This window comes from Aspergillus nomiae, assembly GCF_001204775.2.
Source record: "Aspergillus nomiae NRRL 13137 chromosome Unknown contig00227, whole genome shotgun sequence".
Lineage (NCBI taxonomy): Eukaryota > Fungi > Ascomycota > Eurotiomycetes > Eurotiales > Aspergillaceae > Aspergillus > Aspergillus nomiae.
In genome coordinates, this window is record NW_015378282.1 from 32,829 (window position 1) to 50,678 (window position 17,850).

At 52.9% G+C, this 17,850-nt stretch overlaps 6 protein-coding genes across 6 annotated transcripts; 3 read left to right on the top strand and 3 right to left on the bottom strand.

The window, feature by feature from the left end:
- Positions 1 to 515: 515 nt before the first annotated feature.
- Positions 516 to 3,590, top strand: ANOM_008618 (uncharacterized protein; the record flags this gene model as incomplete). Its single annotated transcript, XM_015553874.1, has 1 exon — positions 516 to 3,590. The coding sequence occupies one exon, from the start codon at positions 516 to 518 to the stop codon at positions 3,588 to 3,590; it is 3,075 nt and encodes a 1,024-aa protein (XP_015405024.1).
- Positions 3,591 to 4,585: 995 nt separating this feature from the next.
- kgd1 (alpha-ketoglutarate dehydrogenase KGD1) lies at positions 4,586 to 8,196 on the top strand (the record flags this gene model as incomplete). Its single annotated transcript, XM_015553875.1, has 3 exons — positions 4,586 to 4,813; positions 4,898 to 7,316; positions 7,368 to 8,196. 3 exons carry the CDS (start codon positions 4,586 to 4,588, stop codon positions 7,904 to 7,906), a joined length of 3,186 nt encoding a protein of 1,061 aa, XP_015405025.1. The 3' UTR covers positions 7,907 to 8,196.
- Positions 8,197 to 8,450: 254 nt separating this feature from the next.
- Positions 8,451 to 11,291, top strand: ANOM_008620 (putative PHD finger domain protein (Ing1); the record flags this gene model as incomplete). Its single annotated transcript, XM_015553876.1, has 6 exons — positions 8,451 to 8,890; positions 8,968 to 9,653; positions 9,719 to 9,927; positions 10,008 to 10,571; positions 10,627 to 10,681; positions 10,922 to 11,291. Coding segments are annotated over 6 exons (2,292 nt in total), but the record flags the coding sequence as incomplete, so codon positions are not given.
- dscB lies at positions 10,979 to 11,914 on the bottom strand (the record flags this gene model as incomplete). Its single annotated transcript, XM_015553877.1, has 2 exons — positions 11,597 to 11,914; positions 10,979 to 11,461 (listed from the first exon to the last, which is right to left on the bottom strand). Exons 1-2 carry the CDS (start codon positions 11,861 to 11,863, stop codon positions 10,979 to 10,981), a joined length of 750 nt encoding a protein of 249 aa, XP_015405035.1. The 5' UTR covers positions 11,864 to 11,914.
- A 436-nt stretch (positions 11,915 to 12,350) lies between these two features.
- On the bottom strand, positions 12,351 to 14,355 carry ANOM_008622 (TFIIH subunit TFB1 family protein; the record flags this gene model as incomplete). The annotated part of the gene is made up of 2 exons (XM_015553878.1): positions 12,351 to 14,098; positions 14,214 to 14,355. 2 exons carry the CDS (start codon positions 14,353 to 14,355, stop codon positions 12,351 to 12,353), a joined length of 1,890 nt encoding a protein of 629 aa, XP_015405034.1.
- Positions 14,356 to 15,138: 783 nt separating this feature from the next.
- ANOM_008623 (Leucine Rich Repeat domain protein) lies at positions 15,139 to 17,232 on the bottom strand (the record flags this gene model as incomplete). Its single annotated transcript, XM_015553879.1, has 3 exons — positions 15,139 to 16,556; positions 16,618 to 16,947; positions 17,028 to 17,232. 3 exons carry the CDS (start codon positions 17,230 to 17,232, stop codon positions 15,139 to 15,141), a joined length of 1,953 nt encoding a protein of 650 aa, XP_015405033.1.
- Positions 17,233 to 17,850: the final 618 nt, after the last annotated feature.

Here is a 17,850-nt window from a genome sequence, read left to right on the forward strand (position 1 = left end):
GTTCTTTTGCATTTGAGCATCAGCTGAATTCCATGGGCGTGTCATTGGGACATTCTTTCAGTGAAGGAAAAGCGGGTTAGGGCCCAGGTTGTCCGCATTCGGAAGGACAGCGACATTGTTCCCGTCCCTGACGTACCTTTTTTCTTCCATTTACCCCCTTTTGCCTTAGCATCTGACATTGATTTGACCATTTATCAACGCAGATCTACATTACATACTGGCGCATACTCTTATCTTAGTTATACTTAAACTACCCTACTATTTTTAAACATCTCATTGTTTCTCGTGACAAACCCCGACATACGTAGTGGTGAACATTGCATTGCACCGCCCGAGCCCGTGTGAGACAGTCCAATTTAATTTGCCCCACGCAACCTGGTGGTAATCTTCTCCGCAGAGCGTGCGTGCGAAAAAGAATTGCAAGCGTTATGGAAGAATTTTGTGGTTTCTAAACAGAGCGCGCGCTCTTCTAGAAGCACCGTGGGTGCTTATGAGCTTGGACTGCAACTCTCATCATGCCGCCTTCTACTGTCTTCTCATACTGGCGCCGCGATCATCGCCGATCCAGTGCTCCCCCCGTCTCCTCTTCTGCGAGGGTTAATGGCGCAAGCAACGTTCCGCAGCTCCCAGTCATCCCTACTTCGACGGCACTGCCGACTACGTTCAGTTCGGAAGAACCAGATACCCAGGTGTCGAGCAATTATCATGCGGAAATTGATTTGAGCAAAGACAATGTCGCCGTATCTGCTGCTGCGATCAATGCTCCGTCCTCTTACGCCACCCTTGCGGTACCGTCCTCCTCCTCCGATAAAGATGTTCGCCTCCATTCAAGTCCCGAAGAACGAGAAAGAGATTTATCCCTAACACCACGATCGAATTACTCGCAGCGATCCTTCCCTGGTTCACGGCCGGACCATGGCGAGGGCGACTCATCTAAGCCGAATTCACCCTTCCGGCTCTCATTCGGAAAAGGACTGTTGAACTCCCATTCACAATCCTCCGCCAGTAATCTGAAGCGTTCATCTACCCCCGACATGGCGCAATTAGGCCATTTTCGCTCCAAGGCACCCCCTGATGAATACGCCACCGAAAGGACAATAACACCGCGAAGGGACCACAAACAGGAGAGTACAATTAGCCGCCGGCAAGGGGATCGGGATGCTTCTACAGAACCTGTCCACCACAAATCGGGGAAGGCGATGCTTCATCTCTTGAACCCCATGTCCCTCTTGGCTAGAAGACGTTCTTCCCAGGTAGCGGGCCGGGCGGAGGATGCGAACATCAGGGCCCGTAACGTAATCCCTGCCATACCAGACGACTATGACCCCAGAATACGTGGAAACATCGTTCATGATTTCTCCGCTCCTCGACCTCGTCGGAACCTGTCCGCAGCACCTGTTCTACTACATGGCGTGTCTAACCGACATAGTTCGCACGAACCGTCCCAGACGGCCAACGGGACACAGGGTTATACTAATGATTTGACAGTCCCTGTGAATGACCAGAGAAAGAGACATAGTGAATACTCTCCTGTTTTTAGAGAGCACTTTGAGGAAGACCAGAAAGCACTCCAGGTTGAGAATAAAGCTTATTTGCAGTCCTCCCTGTTAACCGACCCAACCCATCATGAGAATGATGCGAAGTCTGTTCCTGTCTTTGCCCGGAACCTACCATCGAGCCTACCAGACCCTGGTAGAGAACCTCATGCTACCGACAACAATGCCTCTACTAAATGCCAAGACGTTGAACCGACAAATGATGCCGCGCCACTGGATGCAGACATCGTCGAGATAGTACCACATCAACCATTGGGGCTACCAAAACATCTCAAGAGTAACGCGTCTCGATTCAGCTTTGATATGAATGGTGTGGAATCCTCAACGCAAGAAAAGCTCTTGGAAGAAAAACATAAAGAGAAGGAAGCTGCACGAAGGGCCAAAGCCCGACTCAACGGAGAATTTAGCGATGCAGATGACGATTTTGATAATGATCTTATAGACGACATGGATGACCTGGAGGAAAAAATTCCAGGCGTCAATGTTGATGCAGATGAGGAATATGACTTCGAGGACTTTTCCGGGCCGGGGGACATCTTGAACAAATCCTGGCTTGCCCCTGGCTTGTCCCCGGTAATTGCTAGTCCGAGTAGTCCCAATGCCCCGAGCATGGCTCCTTTCCCGAACGCTCAAGGTGACCAAGTCTTGGCTCCTGAGCCTGAGAGGAGCCAGAGCTCTTCTATGTGTGATCCTGCAGCTGTGCATTTGAACAACGAATCACTCTCCGACCATGAAGCAGAGACTTTGCCGCAGCCGCAGACTGCGCCTTTGTCGGTGGCCCCACAAATGGCAACTAACGCTCATCTGAATACCTCACAACTAGCCGTTGACGAGGACGACGATGACTTGTATTTTGACGATGGAGAGTTTGGCGATCTCGCTGCTGATATCGAAGGCGAAAAATTTGATGAATCAATATTCGATGATGAGACAAGTCACCTGTATGATCGCAAGCCGGCAGCCCAAAGAGCCGCATCTCTTCGGCAGGAGGAGCCAAACCCTGGCATTGGAGATGTTTTGAATGAACATGATGGACTACCCGGACACGATGGCGGCCTTAAGCATGTTCCAAGCATGGCGAGTGACTACCGAGAAGTGGTCCCCAGGAGGTACGGCCATGAGGAGGAAGTACTACCCGACGTGGGGCCAGCGAAGTCGTATGGGGGTGTATTGTCGGAACACAACCTAGAGGCACTGCACAATGCTCTGGCCAAAGCAGCCAATGACTCAGCCACTACTGACAGATTTGGACGCAGCATCAGTGTTAGTGAACAATCTCTGGGCCATGAAAGCGTCACGCAGACTGTGGATTCTCATTCGGGGCTAGTGTCAGACGACAGCCGCCTGAGCCAGCTGGCCGACGCAGTAGGCGTCGAGTCCGTATTTGAGGATTTTGATTATGATGACAATGATGCTGCTCTTTACGATGACCCCATCATCGCCGCTGCTAACGCGGAGGCGTTGGAGAATGATGACGAAGGGTTTTACGGCCAGGAATTCGGATTTTATGCACAGGCCTATGGTAATTGTACCTCAGAGCTCACAAATGGCGGGTACTTTGGACCACGCGGGATTGAAGGTATTACTCGCAGCTTTAGCAGCCGTGGCAAATTCAGGGAACCCAGTTTAACACCCATCACCGAACGAAGCGAGTGGAGTACGCGCAATTCGGTCATCTCATTAGCCGCTCACGGAGCGGCGCACTCGAATCCACTGTCGAGCCCTGGCCTGGCCCAGCTGGTGGACATGGGGAGTATCGAGGATGAAATGACGCTCAGCGCGTTATTGAGGCTCCGGCGTGGTGCCTGGGGTGGGAGCAATGGAAGCCTCCGCAGTAGTAGCGGAAGTCCACCTCCACATCCGCACCCTTCGTCGAACCGTGGAAGTTTCACTGGTCTTTCTGACGTGAGCCCAACAGTCTACAATGCTCCTCCGGATGCCTTCGGTGGCACAAGTGCGACTGATTCTCCCATTGACAAGTGGGGACCACCACATTTCCTCTCCCAGCAACCAAAGAGTATTGAAGGTGAATGAACACCGCCGACTATGAACGTTTGGGACTCTTCCAGAGCCCCGGAATGACAGTTACAACCAATAGACATGCCATTGCGACGGTATATATAGCGTTTCCTCCAGTTCAAATTTCTTACATAATGCCTCTGCCTCAGTTACGGTTGACCTATCCTACCTTAATGTTTTGAGATGTGACTCGGAAAGCGAAAATGTGTACAATTTTAATGATTAGATGATTGATTGCCCCATGTGTGTCTATTGACTGCGTCCAACTCTTCTTGCGGTGAGCCTATCGGACTGATTTGCTTGACGTGATTTCAATATATAACGATCTTGGTTATGTTGACGGTTTTGTTTCTCTCACCTAATGACGTATACATGATTGGCCAGCCGACGTGGTCATCCGCAAAAACCCGCACCGGGAAATGGTCATACCCGGCCGGCCAAGTGTGGCGGTACCTGGCTGGTGACCTGGTCGCAAGCCGGCAACTTCGGCCCGCTTGGCAGGGTGTGGCTGAGTCAGCAACGTGGCTTCTGCAGAAGGGAGAACAGCCAGCCACAGCCACAGGGCCGTCATAGCCGTAGCCGTAGATCTCGGCAAACCCTCTCTCGCTCCTAGGCTAGGATCCTGCTTCCTTGCTCTCTCTCCTGTTCCCCAACTTGAGGTTCTTCTGCAACCTAACTCTCCTCTCCCCCAAACCTTTATTTTCTATCCAGAGTGCGTGCGCTCTCTGATGAGTCCCGTTTTTGTGCAGGTGCTACGGCAATTCTAGTCGACACCTGTTTTCTGCGACACATCGTGCGTCTTCCTTTCCCTTGGCCCGTCTGAAATTCTCGGCAGCTTTAATATCAACAGTCGACGAGTGAAAATATGCTAACGGACTGACTAGGTCTCTTATATTTGATTTGCAATTTTATATCTTTTTAACTCTTAGAGCCTTCGTAATAGAAGCGCTTCCAGCTCTTGTTACATTGTGATTCCTTGTTTCTGTTGACGCTGTAAAAAAAATCCCGCAATGCTTCGTACCACAGCCATCAAGGCCACCGGCAGCGGTATGCTGCGCGGTGTTGCCGTCTCAGCCTCTAGGAGGTCTATCTCTCTTGCTTCTACTGCCAGACATGCCTCTTCCAGCCAGAGCTCAAAATTTGGCTTGACCACGAGACGTCCTCTCGCCGTTGTTGATCGTTTGTCCAATGGTAGGAGAGCATACGCCGTCTCCGCGGAGGACACGAATAAGGGCGTGGTAAGCTACATAATGTCTTGAGAGATTGATATACTGCAAAGTGAAATCGGTCCGACTGACCCGCTTGGCGCGTGTTCTTCATAGGATCCCAATGATTCCTTCCTCTCGGGCAGCACTGCAAACTATATCGACGAAATGTACCTGGCGTGGAAGAACGACCCGTCAAGCGTCCACATCTCGTGGCAAACCTACTTCAAAAACATGGAGGAGGGTAACATGCCTGTCTCACAGGCCTTCCAACCACCCCCGACAATTGTCCCTACCCCGACCGGTGGTGTTCCCCAAACAATGCCTGGCGCTGGACTGTCCATGGCTGCCGGCACCGACGTCACAAATCACTTGAAGGTTCAGCTACTTGTTCGCGCCTACCAGGCACGTGGCCACCACAAGGCTAAGATTGACCCTTTGGGCATCCGTGGTGAGGCCGAGGCCTTCGGCTACAACAAGCCCAAGGAACTCGAGCTTGATCATTATGGATTTACCGAGCGCGACTTGGACGAGGAGTTCACCCTTGGCCCCGGTATCCTGCCTCGTTTCGCTACCGAGAGCCGTAAGAAGATGACCTTGCGCGAAATTATCGCTACTTGTGAGAGTATCTACTGTGGCTCTTACGGCGTGGAGTACATCCATATCCCTGATCGCAAGCCTTGCGACTGGATCCGTGACCGCTTCGAGATCCCCGAGCCTTACAAGTACTCTGTTGATGACAAGCGCCGCATCCTCGACCGTCTCATTTGGAGTCACAGCTTCGAATCCTTCCTTGCTACCAAATTCCCCAACGACAAGCGTTTCGGTCTCGAGGGCTGTGAATCTCTCGTTCCTGGTATGAAGGCCTTGATCGACCGCAGTGTTGACTACGGTATCAAGGACATCGTCATCGGTATGCCCCACCGTGGCCGTCTCAATGTTCTGTCCAACGTCGTCCGTAAGCCGAACGAGTCCATCTTCAGTGAGTTCGCTGGCTCCGCTGAGCCCTCTGATGAAGGCTCTGGCGATGTCAAGTACCACTTGGGTATGAACTTCGAGCGCCCTACTCCCTCTGGTAAGCGTGTCCAATTGTCTCTGGTTGCCAACCCGTCCCACTTGGAAGCCGAAGACCCCGTGGTTCTCGGAAAGACCCGCTCTATCCAGCACTACAACAAGGATGAGAAGAATTTCGACTCTGCTATGGGCGTGCTGCTGCACGGTGATGCCGCTTTTGCTGGCCAGGGTGTCGTGTACGAGACCATGGGTTTCCACTCCCTGCCTGCTTACTCCACTGGCGGTACCATTCACATCATCGTGAACAACCAGATTGGTTTCACTACCGATCCTCGTTATTCCCGTTCCACCCCCTACTGCTCGGACATCGCCAAGTCGATTGACGCCCCTGTCTTCCACGTCAACGGTGATGATGTTGAGGCCGTGAACTATGTCTGCCAGGTTGCCGCAGACTGGCGTGCGGAGTTCAAGAGCGATGTCGTCATTGACATTGTCTGCTACCGTAAGCAGGGCCACAACGAGACCGATCAGCCCTCTTTCACCCAGCCCTTGATGTACAAGCGTATTGCCGCTCAGAAGAACCAGCTTGACAAGTATGTCGAGAAGTTGATCACCGAGGGTACCTTCACTAAGGAGGATATCGACGAGCACAAGAAGTGGGTCTGGGGAATGCTTAACGATAGCTTCGACCGTAGCAAGGACTACCAGCCTACTGGCAAGGAATGGTTGACCTCCGCATGGAACGGATTCAAGACCCCCAAGGAGCTGGCCACCGAGGTCCTGCCTCACCTCCCCACTGGTGTTGAGGTTCCTCTTCTGAAGCACGTTGCTGACAAGATTAGCGGTGCTCCGGAAGGCTTTACTCTGCATCGTAACCTCAAGCGTATTTTGGCCAACCGCAAGAAGACCGTGGATGAGGGCAAGAACATCGACTGGGCCACTGCCGAGGCTCTTGCTTTCGGCTCCCTCGTCTCGGAAGGCTACCATGTCCGTGTCTCCGGTCAGGATGTCGAGCGTGGTACTTTCTCCCAGCGCCATGCTGTTGTTCATGACCAGGAGAACGAGAACACCTATACCGGTCTGCAGCACATCTCCGAGGATCAGGGTAGCTTCGTCATCTCTAACTCTTCTCTGAGCGAATTCGGAGCCCTTGGGTTCGAATACGGTTACTCCCTGACCTCCCCTAACGCCCTCGTGATGTGGGAAGCGCAGTTTGGTGACTTTGCCAACAACGCTCAGTGCATTATTGACCAGTTCATTGCCTCGGGAGAATCCAAGTGGCTGCAACGCTCCGGTCTTGTTGTCTCCTTGCCCCACGGTTACGATGGCCAGGGCCCAGAGCACTCCTCCGGTAGAATGGAGCGCTGGTTGCAGCTCTGTAACGAGGAACCTCGTATCTTCCCCTCCCAGGACAAGCTTGACCGCCAGCACCAAGACTGCAACATGCAGATCGCGTACATGACCGAGCCTTCCAACCTGTTCCACATCCTGCGTCGTCAGATCCACCGCCAGTTCCGCAAGCGTATGTAACTTCCCTCTATTTTACATGGACTATACTAACTTTCATTCTCAGCTCTTGTGATTTTCTTCTCGAAGGCACTCCTGCGTCATCCCATTGCCCGCTCTAACCTTGAGGACTTCACTGGCGACTCTCACTTCCAGTGTATCATCCCTGACGCTGCTCACGGCTCTTCCATCGATGAGCCTGAGAAGATTGAGCGTGTCATCCTGTGTTCCGGACAAGTTTACGCTTCTCTGTTGAAACACCGTGAGGCGAATGGCATCCGTAACACTGCCATCACTCGTATCGAGCAGCTCCACCCCTTCCCTTGGGCACAGCTCAAGGAGAACCTTGACAGCTACCCCAACGCCCGCAACATTGTCTGGGCCCAGGAAGAGCCTTTGAATGCAGGTGCTTGGAGCTACACCCAGCCTCGCATTGAGACTCTGCTGAACGAGACGGAGCACCACAACCGTCGCCACGTTCTCTACGCTGGTCGTTCCCCCAGTGCATCCGTTGCCACTGGTCTCAAGAGTGTCCATCTTAAGGAAGAGCAGGAATTCCTTGAAGAGGCCTTCTCCGTTCACCAGGAGCGGTTGAAGGGCGAGTAAGCTTGTGGATGGTTTAGAGCAAGGGATATAATAGCCTGTACTAGGTGCCTTGTCTTCAGAGAAATGAGGCAGCGAACACTCGCTTTAGTCTCCTTTGTACGATTTCATTTGTTGACAACGTCCTACTAGTAATCTACAGTCGTGTTGTGTTGGAACATTAGATTTCTGAATACTGACACACGATACATGGTCTGGCCTGTTTATACCTAGCAAATGTCTTTTGTGTGTGTGCGTGTAAATTAAAGATTTGATATACAATTTACTTTTTCTTTCCTGCAAGTGTTGATTCGCATCACTGGTGGTAAACGAAGTCTATGAAATGATCGTCCAAGTTAGGGTTGTTATGATGACGTCAGAGCATAACTACATAGGGGATGGTTAATCAGCCGTGTTTGGAGCCTTAGGTCATCCACAGGCACCAATCACCTGACGCCGACCCAAAGGGGAAAGCGATTCTGCCGTTCTCCGCACTTGGAGGCCTTCGTCGCTTCGGTCCCTCACCTGTCCATGCCCCAGCGATCGTGTTCCTGGCGGGTCATCATCTGTGATTGCCTCTTTCCTGATTGATTTGGGTTCTTGGTGCTGTGTCCCTTACACGCCGTCACAATGTCTTCCGCCGTCTCATCGTCGGCCGTCAACTCCCGGCAGTCGGTGCGCCAGACACGGACAAATCCATCAAGAACTTCCAAGACCCTTGGGCGGTCCTCCTTTGCATATGGCCATGGCTCCTTTACTGACACACCTCCTACTCCGCCTGTTGCCCATGGGTTTTACCCCGCTCTCACACATTTCACTGACGCCATCACGGCCCTCCCGCGAGAGTTTCGCCGTCACAATTCCCTGTTGAAAGAGGTCGATGCTAAAGCGTGGGCTCTTGAGGATAACCTCCAGCAGCTACTTAAGGCCTCATCAGAGCTACAAGCAGCTCCCCCTCTGACACAAGCGCCTGACAATGCTGGTGTGTCGCAAGAACATCTGGCTACGGTAAGCCCATACAAGAGTTTTCGCGGGCGGTAGATACACTCAGAAACTGTATACTAAGATATGTCCCTAATTTACAGGGTGCTTCGCAAGCGGTCGAGCCTCAGGAACACTCGAACCGGCATTACCTGCTCGGTCGAGTACGGCAGACCCTTCAAGACCTAATGATGACCGCAGACGAGAAGAACCATGTTATTTCGAATGCGAACGATGAACTAGATCGTCAGCTCCTTCGCCTCGATACCATTTTCCCTTTCATCGCAGGCGAGATCAGTGACGAGGCACGCTTGGGTAGCCTCACACACTGGGCGTATTCAAATAGGAATGCTGTCAAGACCACCACCAACGAGCGCCCTCGTCGCGAAGCTGCCTCCAACAAGGATCTGGCCCACGCCCTTCACGAAGCGGAAGCTGCTTCTAGGAGTGAAGCGAGACGTGAGGCTGTTCTGGCACGTAAGCAGCGTCGGACGCATGCCGATTCTGACTTTGATGATGCGCGCGCGGGCGGCCGTAAGGGACAATCAGGCAAGGCACGAGGCGCTGCTGCGAATGATGCCTCTGCAGTTGGTCATGGTCAAGCTGGTGCATCAGGCCAGACGAAGCGACGCAAAGTCGAGCGGCCGCCAACCGTGGATACTGGGGCTGCAATGGAACGGTCTGCAAGTGGCGCTGGTGCTTCTGGTCGTGCTGGGTCCAAGGACGCCGCAGATGCCACCAAGAAAAGGTCTCGGGCACCTAATGCGAACGCGGGTGGTGCACGAAAGAGGTATGCCCTGTATTTCCTTGTTCGGTGCTTTCCTGAGCTTCCAATGGGCTGACTGAATCATTTAGGAACAACACTGCTGCGTCTGCTGCAAATTCTCCTGTTCTAGCACCATCCCCTCTGGTTGGGGCAGCCGCCATCCCGCGGAGCGCAGCAAGCCCTGGGCCTAATGCGGCAACCCGACCGCAGTCTTCTCGCGCTCAACAGAACTCTACCCAAACGGCGAATGGACGCCAAAGACCATCATCTTCAGCGTCCAACCGCGTGGCTAATAATAGTATGTTCGCTGGACACCTATTTCATTATCCTTTGATTTCAACATGTCTGAATCTCATCATACTAACATTTGCGGTGCAGATAAAACCAGTGAAGCCAGAACAACACCCAAGGATACACCGAAGATGGAGACAGTCGCCATGGCGAGCCAGGACGCGCATCGGGAAATGGAAATTGAGACTACAGAAGCAGCTTCATCCAAGGTATCAGCGCCCATCAGTACAAAACGTGAAGACACGGATGGAAAGCCCGCCGAGTCAATTGAGCCTGGTGATATCCCAGCTCCTCCAGCGCCCAACCCACCAGCGCCGAAGGGTAGATCGTCCAAGACGTCGACTCCCGTCCTGGCGACATTCTCCGAGCCCGCGCCGCGGGTCCGACCAACACGGAGTACGGACACTGCACCGGCCAAACGATCGCACAAGAAGAATGGCAGTGTGCCAGTCGTGCAGCAACAGAGGGCGGTTTCAGAAGAGGAAGAATCCTACCATGAGGGTGACGACGAAGACGAAGAGGGAGAGCCGCGATACTGTTACTGTAATGAAATCAGTTTTGGTGAGATGGTGGCATGCGACAACGACGCCTGTCCCCGCGAATGGTTCCACTTGTCTTGTGTGGGGTTGACGAAACCGCCTGGGAAGAATGGTGAGTGGCTTGCACCTTTATTCGCACCTACGACGAGCTTTGCTAACCGATGCAGTCAAATGGTATTGTAACGAGTGCAAGGATAATATGCGACGAAGTCGAAGTGGCCGGTAACCTAAAAAAGCATTACAGCATATCATGCTCACGGCGTTCGGATGAAGTGTTTTTGTACAGGCGTATGAGTACATAAAAGGGATATATAGAATGGCATTGAAGCAAAACTTGGTAGTTTCAACATCAACCAACCCTCGTTAAGAACCAAATCAACCTCAAAACACTCATTATGTTCTGCATGTCTCAAACCCTTCTCCCTTGTCTCAACCCAACCCCCGAACCCTGTCCCGCTGAAGAACCACTCGCTTCGGCCACCGCAGCAGCAGCAGCAGCCTCGCCATCCAACCTCCTCCTCAAATCTTCATACCTCTCCTCCCCACCCGAGGCCCAACCGTCCTCCTCGTCCTCTCCTTCTCACCCACAACCCAAGCCGGTACCCTCCACCGCGCACCCACACCAGGCAACATCTCCATGCGCCACGCCAACCCCACAAACCACCCAACAACAGCCGGCAACAGCGCCCCGGGAAACTGCGACAGCGCCAACTGCGCCGCGACCAGATACGTCGTCGACTTATCCGAGAAAAGCAAGGTCAGGGACTTCCCCGCCGACTGCGCCGTTGCGTCGTCATCCGCGGGCTTGGAGCTCGACGTCGCGATGCGGTAGCGGAACGTATGCGGGATGGAGAGGTGGTATTGTGCCAGCAAGGCGAAGATGGTCGCCGTTGGTCCAGAGGGCAGGTAATTTAGTTTTGTGAGCGAGAGCGGACGCAGGAGGATCGTCAGGAGGAGGGGTGGGAGGAGGGTTGTGTAGGGGAAGGTTGTTAAGAGGAAGGTCTGGTTATTCTTCATTAGCCTTTTTTTTTTTTTAGTTCACCATCTTTTGCCTTCCTTCATATATAACTTCCTCAAAACTATTGAATAGTCTGTAAATGAAAGACAGGGATAAGAAAAGAAAATAACATAACATACCGCCACCTTCCTCGCTCCCCACGCGCGCTCAATCACCCGTAACTGGTACACCAGCATGGCGGCGAACAGCGCCTCCGTGGAATTGGTGAACCCCGCGACTTGCCATAGCAGGGCGCGCCAGAATTGGCCGTAGGGCCAGAAATGCGGGGAGACGTGGATCGGGGCCAGGTGCTTGATGTCGAGGATGGAGAGGGCGATGGAGGAGGCGAGGGTGTAGATTAGGAGGGTTTTCGTTAGGGGTGTGTTTGTTAGCCCGGAGGTGTGCATTTTTCTTTTTGCTCTGGTGTCTTTTTTACTTGTTTTCTTGGGGTTGGGTTGGGGTTCGGTGGTTGAGAGGTTGACAGGTGGAGGTTTTCTTGTTGGATTTCGTGAGGGGCGTTATTGGGGTGTTTGTTGCATTGAGGGGTTAGAGCCCCTCTTGGATCGTGGGAGGGGGGTTGTTGGTGTTGGTGTTGGTGTTGAATCGGGGGATTGGAGATAGAGGAGTTGGAGAGGATGGTGTGATGCGTGAACACGTTGCGTTGAGCTCGAGGCCGGGCCGAGGCTGCGGGTTCTTGTGGGGTTGCTCGGCATGCCGAGTGCAACTCTAATTGATGTATAGTCAATAGTGTATGATGCGCTAGTTTAACTCTCCCCTTTACACTAGTGGTTTCTGCTGCAATGGCAGTAGTATCACTTTGAGTGTCAAATACTTGGTGTGTGGTTTGAATTACTGCAAAGATACTAGTTGTTCATCTAAGGGTTCTATTATACATCATTGCGCGGATGCTTCCTTCATCTCTTCTGCCAACGCTGCCTTATACTTCGCTTGCGCTGTTTCTAGTGCTTGAATAGTGGGCCCCATCAATTGGTTGACCGCTTTTTCACCACCCTGTATGCTCGATAGATTGAGTCGAGGTTTTTTGCCTGTCGCCTCCATGACCTCTCGCGCATGACGCTTCCGCCGGTCTACCTCCACCTGTCGCTCTGCCTCGGCATCCTGTGCTACTGCCTTGATTCGCTCCATGGCCCGACCCAACGAGTCGAATAAGGATGATACTTCTGCCGCACGATCAGGGTTGCCTGACAGGAATGCCTGCCAAAACTGGTGTAGGAACTCCGTTGTAGTAGCATGTGTCAAAGTCAAGCGGTCGTAGAGGCTACTCGACAGACCGTATGTGCTAGTAGTGGAGGACACATCCGTCTGGGCTCGACGATCTCGAATCGCAGCGATTATCTGAGCTGAAGACTTCTGAAGACTGGCTCTAGACCCTGGCTGTTGGCTGTCTGCCTTCTCGTCGTCAAGTTCTTCCGGCTCAACAAGCCTGCCCAGTGGCGCAGTACCATCATCAGGTAAATTCTGTTCAATTTCCCTGCGCAGGTCGCTAAGAATCTTTTCTGGATCTTGTTGGGCAAACAGCCTGTTTTGTTCGTCTTCGGAGTCCTTGATTTGGGAGGAGAAAAACCGGCTTTGGTCTCGAATATTTAATAGGACGCGGTCTGCCTCCTCATCACCGCGCAAATCGCGTAGTTGTATTTCGTTATATGTATCCTCATCCATACCGACTGGCGCATGCGGATCACCATCAGCCGGTGCGACATTGGCCATGATCTTCTCACTTAGACTGTTCAGGGTTCGGATAATGGGCACCTTGTCTGGTGCGGACCATCTCATATCGAGATCAGGTCGATTTCCCCGGCGCTGACTGTTATTCACCTCATTTCCCTCCAGGTTAAGAAAATGCGGAACGTGAGCTTCCCGTGGGAAATTACCATGCTCGTCCGCCTGCAGGTATTTGTCCAGAATGGCATCGGTGGCGTCAGTCTCCGAAAGCCGCTCTCCTCGCAGCTTCTTGAATAGTCGACTCTGGAAGAACCGGGACCAAAACTGTGCCTCGCTCAACTTGGGTACGTTCTCATCATACACACGCCTCACAAGAGGGTGCTGGTTGAAAATCAACTGGATCTGCTCCTTGCTGATATTTAACTTGGTCACATTATCCTCCACGCGCGGCTTCAGCGTCGATAGCACATTGTAAGAACCCCTCGTCTGCGACCGTTCAATGGCATGGGCGCGCAAAAGATGAATACGGTTCGACCAAAACTGCGACATGAATTGACCCGCGGTCAAGGTATCCGGCTTGGTATGCAGCGATTCCATGAACATGCGCTGCAGGTTCGGATCCGACTTCAGTAATGACTGTTGTAGCTCCACATCTCCTTTTAGCCATTTGTCGTCATCCCAGCTGCTCTTGGCCGAGACGGCACTGGCAACCGCCATGGCCGTTGACATACCTTCGCCCGCGCCAGGGGCAGGAGACGGTGTTGGCGCAGCTTGAGCCGTTTTTGCTGCTTGAATGGACGCGCTGAGTGCATCTTTAATGGCGTCCGCTTCCGCGCGCGCGTTGGCTCCAGCAGTAAAGTTGAAGACGTACTGTTCGGGGGAATTCTCTGGCGTGTTTGGGGGAAGGACAAAAATCTTCAGCATGACTTTGGGGTTACTTGCCGGAGTCTGTTGTAGATCTTTCCATGGTCGGTCAGTAAAAGTCCCGCCTCATCTTAAGAAGAAGCTTCCGGTGGCCAAGGTTGCCTCCGATTGTCAAATATTTTCGACCAGGTAGGGTGAGAGGGTACGCACTCGTGATCTGAGCAACAGACAGCGTGATCGTTCCTGTCGCACCACCAGCCGCCGGGATCCAAGAGACCGACTGGCGATCCTGGGACATGGTCAGGGTGCCATCTTTCTTCTTGTATGCCGCCGACCCGCTCGGAGGTGCCATCGTCGTCGAACTCGACAGCGTCCACTGTCCAGGGCGGCGTATCGGAATCCACCCATCGGGAGGAAGAAGTCCCAACGGAGAATCCGAGAGTGGAAGGTCAAAAGGCCTTCTAAACGGGGGACCACTTTGTGGGAGAGGTTAAAAAAAATAGAGGTACGACGGTCTCACGGAGAAATTGAAGCTCCGCAACAAGTTGAGCTTTGAGCATGACCGCATCGACACGTGACCCATCGTCCGCCTTTAGCCCTAAGTTCCCCCATTCAGGATGCATTACGCTCAGGTAGAAAGATTACTTTTCACAGGTCCAGCAGTATACTGCTAATTATAATCTGAATGCATTATGAACCGACACGGTCTGAGTACAGTAATATCAGAAACAGCCATCCTTCGCCTTGCAAAACCAAAACGAATGAGCAAAACTCGTAATAACCCAATGCAACCAGAAGAATGGGGATATCGCAAACACCAGAAAATACGCAAAGACAAGACCACACTCAGACAAATCCTAACGCTCAAAAGAACATCGCCTCGCTATGCAGACAACTCAAGCAAAAGCTAATCATGAGGCATGACATCGAATCCACCGACTTTTGATCGCTTATGCTTCCCTGTACAATTTGCCCGGATATAGCCAAACAAGAAGCGCCCATGATAGGAGAGGAAATAGATGAACAAAGCGCGCCACCGACAAAGCGAAAATTGTAACAAAGTAGGGTATTATCATTCATCCCATGGAAGATTTGGACAGCCAGAAACGCAAATTTCCTGTCCTTTAACATGCCCTCATTTCTTGAACATGTAGTGCCCATAGATGCCGCCGACCTCCCCGACGGCAACGGGGATCTTTCTTGCTCCCCACCATCTGGCACCCATCTTCCAGGAGCGAGAGCCGTCGTCGGGTACTTGAAGGGGCATCGAAGCCGGATCACGGACGTACCATCCCCGTCGACCGAGCTCACGAACGGTCCAGCCGAGGGAAGTTCGGGCATTCTTGGTTCTCTCCCGCAAAGGAGCGATCAGCTTCTCGTGGAACTCGATGACCTGCAGCGGATAGCTTTGCTGCGAAAGCAGCAGGCACGAACTGGGGTTAAAGACTGTTCCCAGCGACAACTGAGGCGCTTTGGTGAGGTCCAGATAGCAAAGCGTCGGCGGGACCCATTCCTCTTCTTTCACTTCCGCCGATCCATCCACGTCCATGGTAGCCCGGGGTGGTGGTTTAAAGAAAAGATTGATGTCCTGAGCGGACAGCTCGGCCGAACCGAGTCCGAGCTCTTCCAGATGCTTGGTCAAGGGGATCAGCGCTTGCGCGTGGGCCGAGTTGACCTTCGCGCCTCCAATGTTGAGGGAGCGAAGCGTGGAGGGTAACTGGGGAAGTAGCGCATGGACATCGTCTTCTTCCAGAAGTCGGTTCCGCGTCGGGTCGGTCATCAGGTTCAAGGAAACCAGCGAGTCGCACACAGCCGGATGAGTGGTCAAGAACTGCACCACCCTCGATCCCTGCAGACGAGTACAGCGAGACAGGCTCAGGTGGGTGATTCTCGCCGTTTTCGGGATCGAGAACAGGGCCGCCTCACTAATCTGTGTGTGAGTAACATCCAGGTGCGTCAGGTTCACCAAGCGGGGCAAAAGGGCCTCAAAAACCGACGCCGGGAGACTGCTGCACTCGTGCAGCGAGACCCTTTTCAGGTTTGGCATCGCCATTGGCAAACCAGGCCCCGTCATCAATGCTTCCTGAAAAACCGCCGAGAAGGACTGGGTTGAGCAGCCACAGAAATCGACGGCGAAGAGGTTTGGAAGGCCGAAGAGCAGCTTCTGCACCACTTCCACACTGAGGTCACCCTCCACATGCTCCTGCAACAAGCACTCCTTCAGGTTCGGCAACAGGTCCAGACACTTCAGCAGCGTCTTCGAGGTCAGGTTTTGGATTTCGGCGTTCATCTGCTTGGTGCGTCCCAAACCTACCGAAGTGAAGTGGGAGAAGTCGAGGCGACGAACCAACGTGCCCAACGCGGGATAATGAGACATGTGGTTGAGCGCCTTGGAAAAGATGACGGAGTGCGGGAAGGTCATGTTCCTGTACAACACCGCCAGGGTGGCTGCGTGCAACGTCCGGGAGGCCAACAGGCACGAGATCAGGTCCACGTTTCGTGGCGTGTACCCGTTGGGAGGTACGTCCAACGCCAAGCATGATATGATTTGGTCTAGTAGCGGTTCATTAGCAGACCGGTATCACGGGCACGGCAGGATGGAGTCCGCACTTACCGAGCACTTCGGAGGGAAGGGTCTCAAGACGAGACAAGCCAGCGGCCGGTTTCGGCTGTTCCACCTGCAAGGTCTTAGTAGGTGGCGGATTTTTGACAGGCGGCGGAGAAGTTTCCCAGGCCCAGCCGCGGGCATGCATATTACCGAGAGCCCGCAAATCGCTGTAGCTCCTACTGAGACTCTTTCCACCTAGTCTGATCTGCTTCCAGCCTAGAAAGCCGCCACAGGGGCAGCAAAAGTCGGGGGTTTGCTGCATTTCGACCGGAGTCTGTTTCGGCTGTTCTGGGGAAGGCTGGTCGATATGCGTATCCACGAAGGACTGAGCAATGCCTATAAGGAATACCATAACACAGATCAGCGACGGCTCTTTGCGTCCCAGCGACCGAGTGGAATGCGCGGTGGTGACATACCGTCAACGTCTTCTTTGATCGAACCAACCGACGGACGGCGGCGACTGGTCGATCTGGAACCGTCTGGCGAGGAACACACGGACGAATGAGGCGACGAGTCGCGGGATAGGTTGGACGGTGAAGTATCTCCGGGAAGAGCAGATGGTAGTGCAATGGTGGGAGGCTTGTGGGTGCAGAGCGCAGGAGGGACGGCGGCGGAGGACATGGTGGACAGCGGAAGCCTCTCTATATAGCTTGTAGGGCACAGGTCCCGGAGAGGTTACGTTACAAGGCGAGGGGGGGTGGAAGAGGAAGAAGACCAGGGGAGGAGACCAGGAAAAAAAAATCCGAATGTCAGGTAATAGAAAAGAAAAAGAAAAAGAAAAAGAAAAAAAGCTTTTCCTTCCCCGGATTCCACACAGACTTTCCCGGTGGACGATTAAGATTAAGGCCGAGGGGGGGTACAAGACCAGACTATAGGAAGAGGAGACAGAAAAGTGAAGCTGTTAGTCACAGAATGCTATGGATGGAACGACGGCCGCGCCTCCTCGAGAGGCGGGCACACTATTGATGGGTGCAGAAGGATCCGTTTCGCAAGTGAACGTTAGCTGATCGTCTCACGGAGTGACGACGATCCTTCTGATTTGTAGAAAGATCTCCTGAGTTGAGCTTTGTGGTCAAGAGGTTGGCGGAGGGTGATAATGATGGTAATGATGGTGAGATCAGTGGTTGGTGAGGAATCAGGAAAGAAGTCCGGACGGAGTGGCAGAAAAAAAATAATAATACAAAGATAAAGGATAGAACTAAAAAACAGTCAAGTTTTTATTAAGTAAGGCGTTATGGA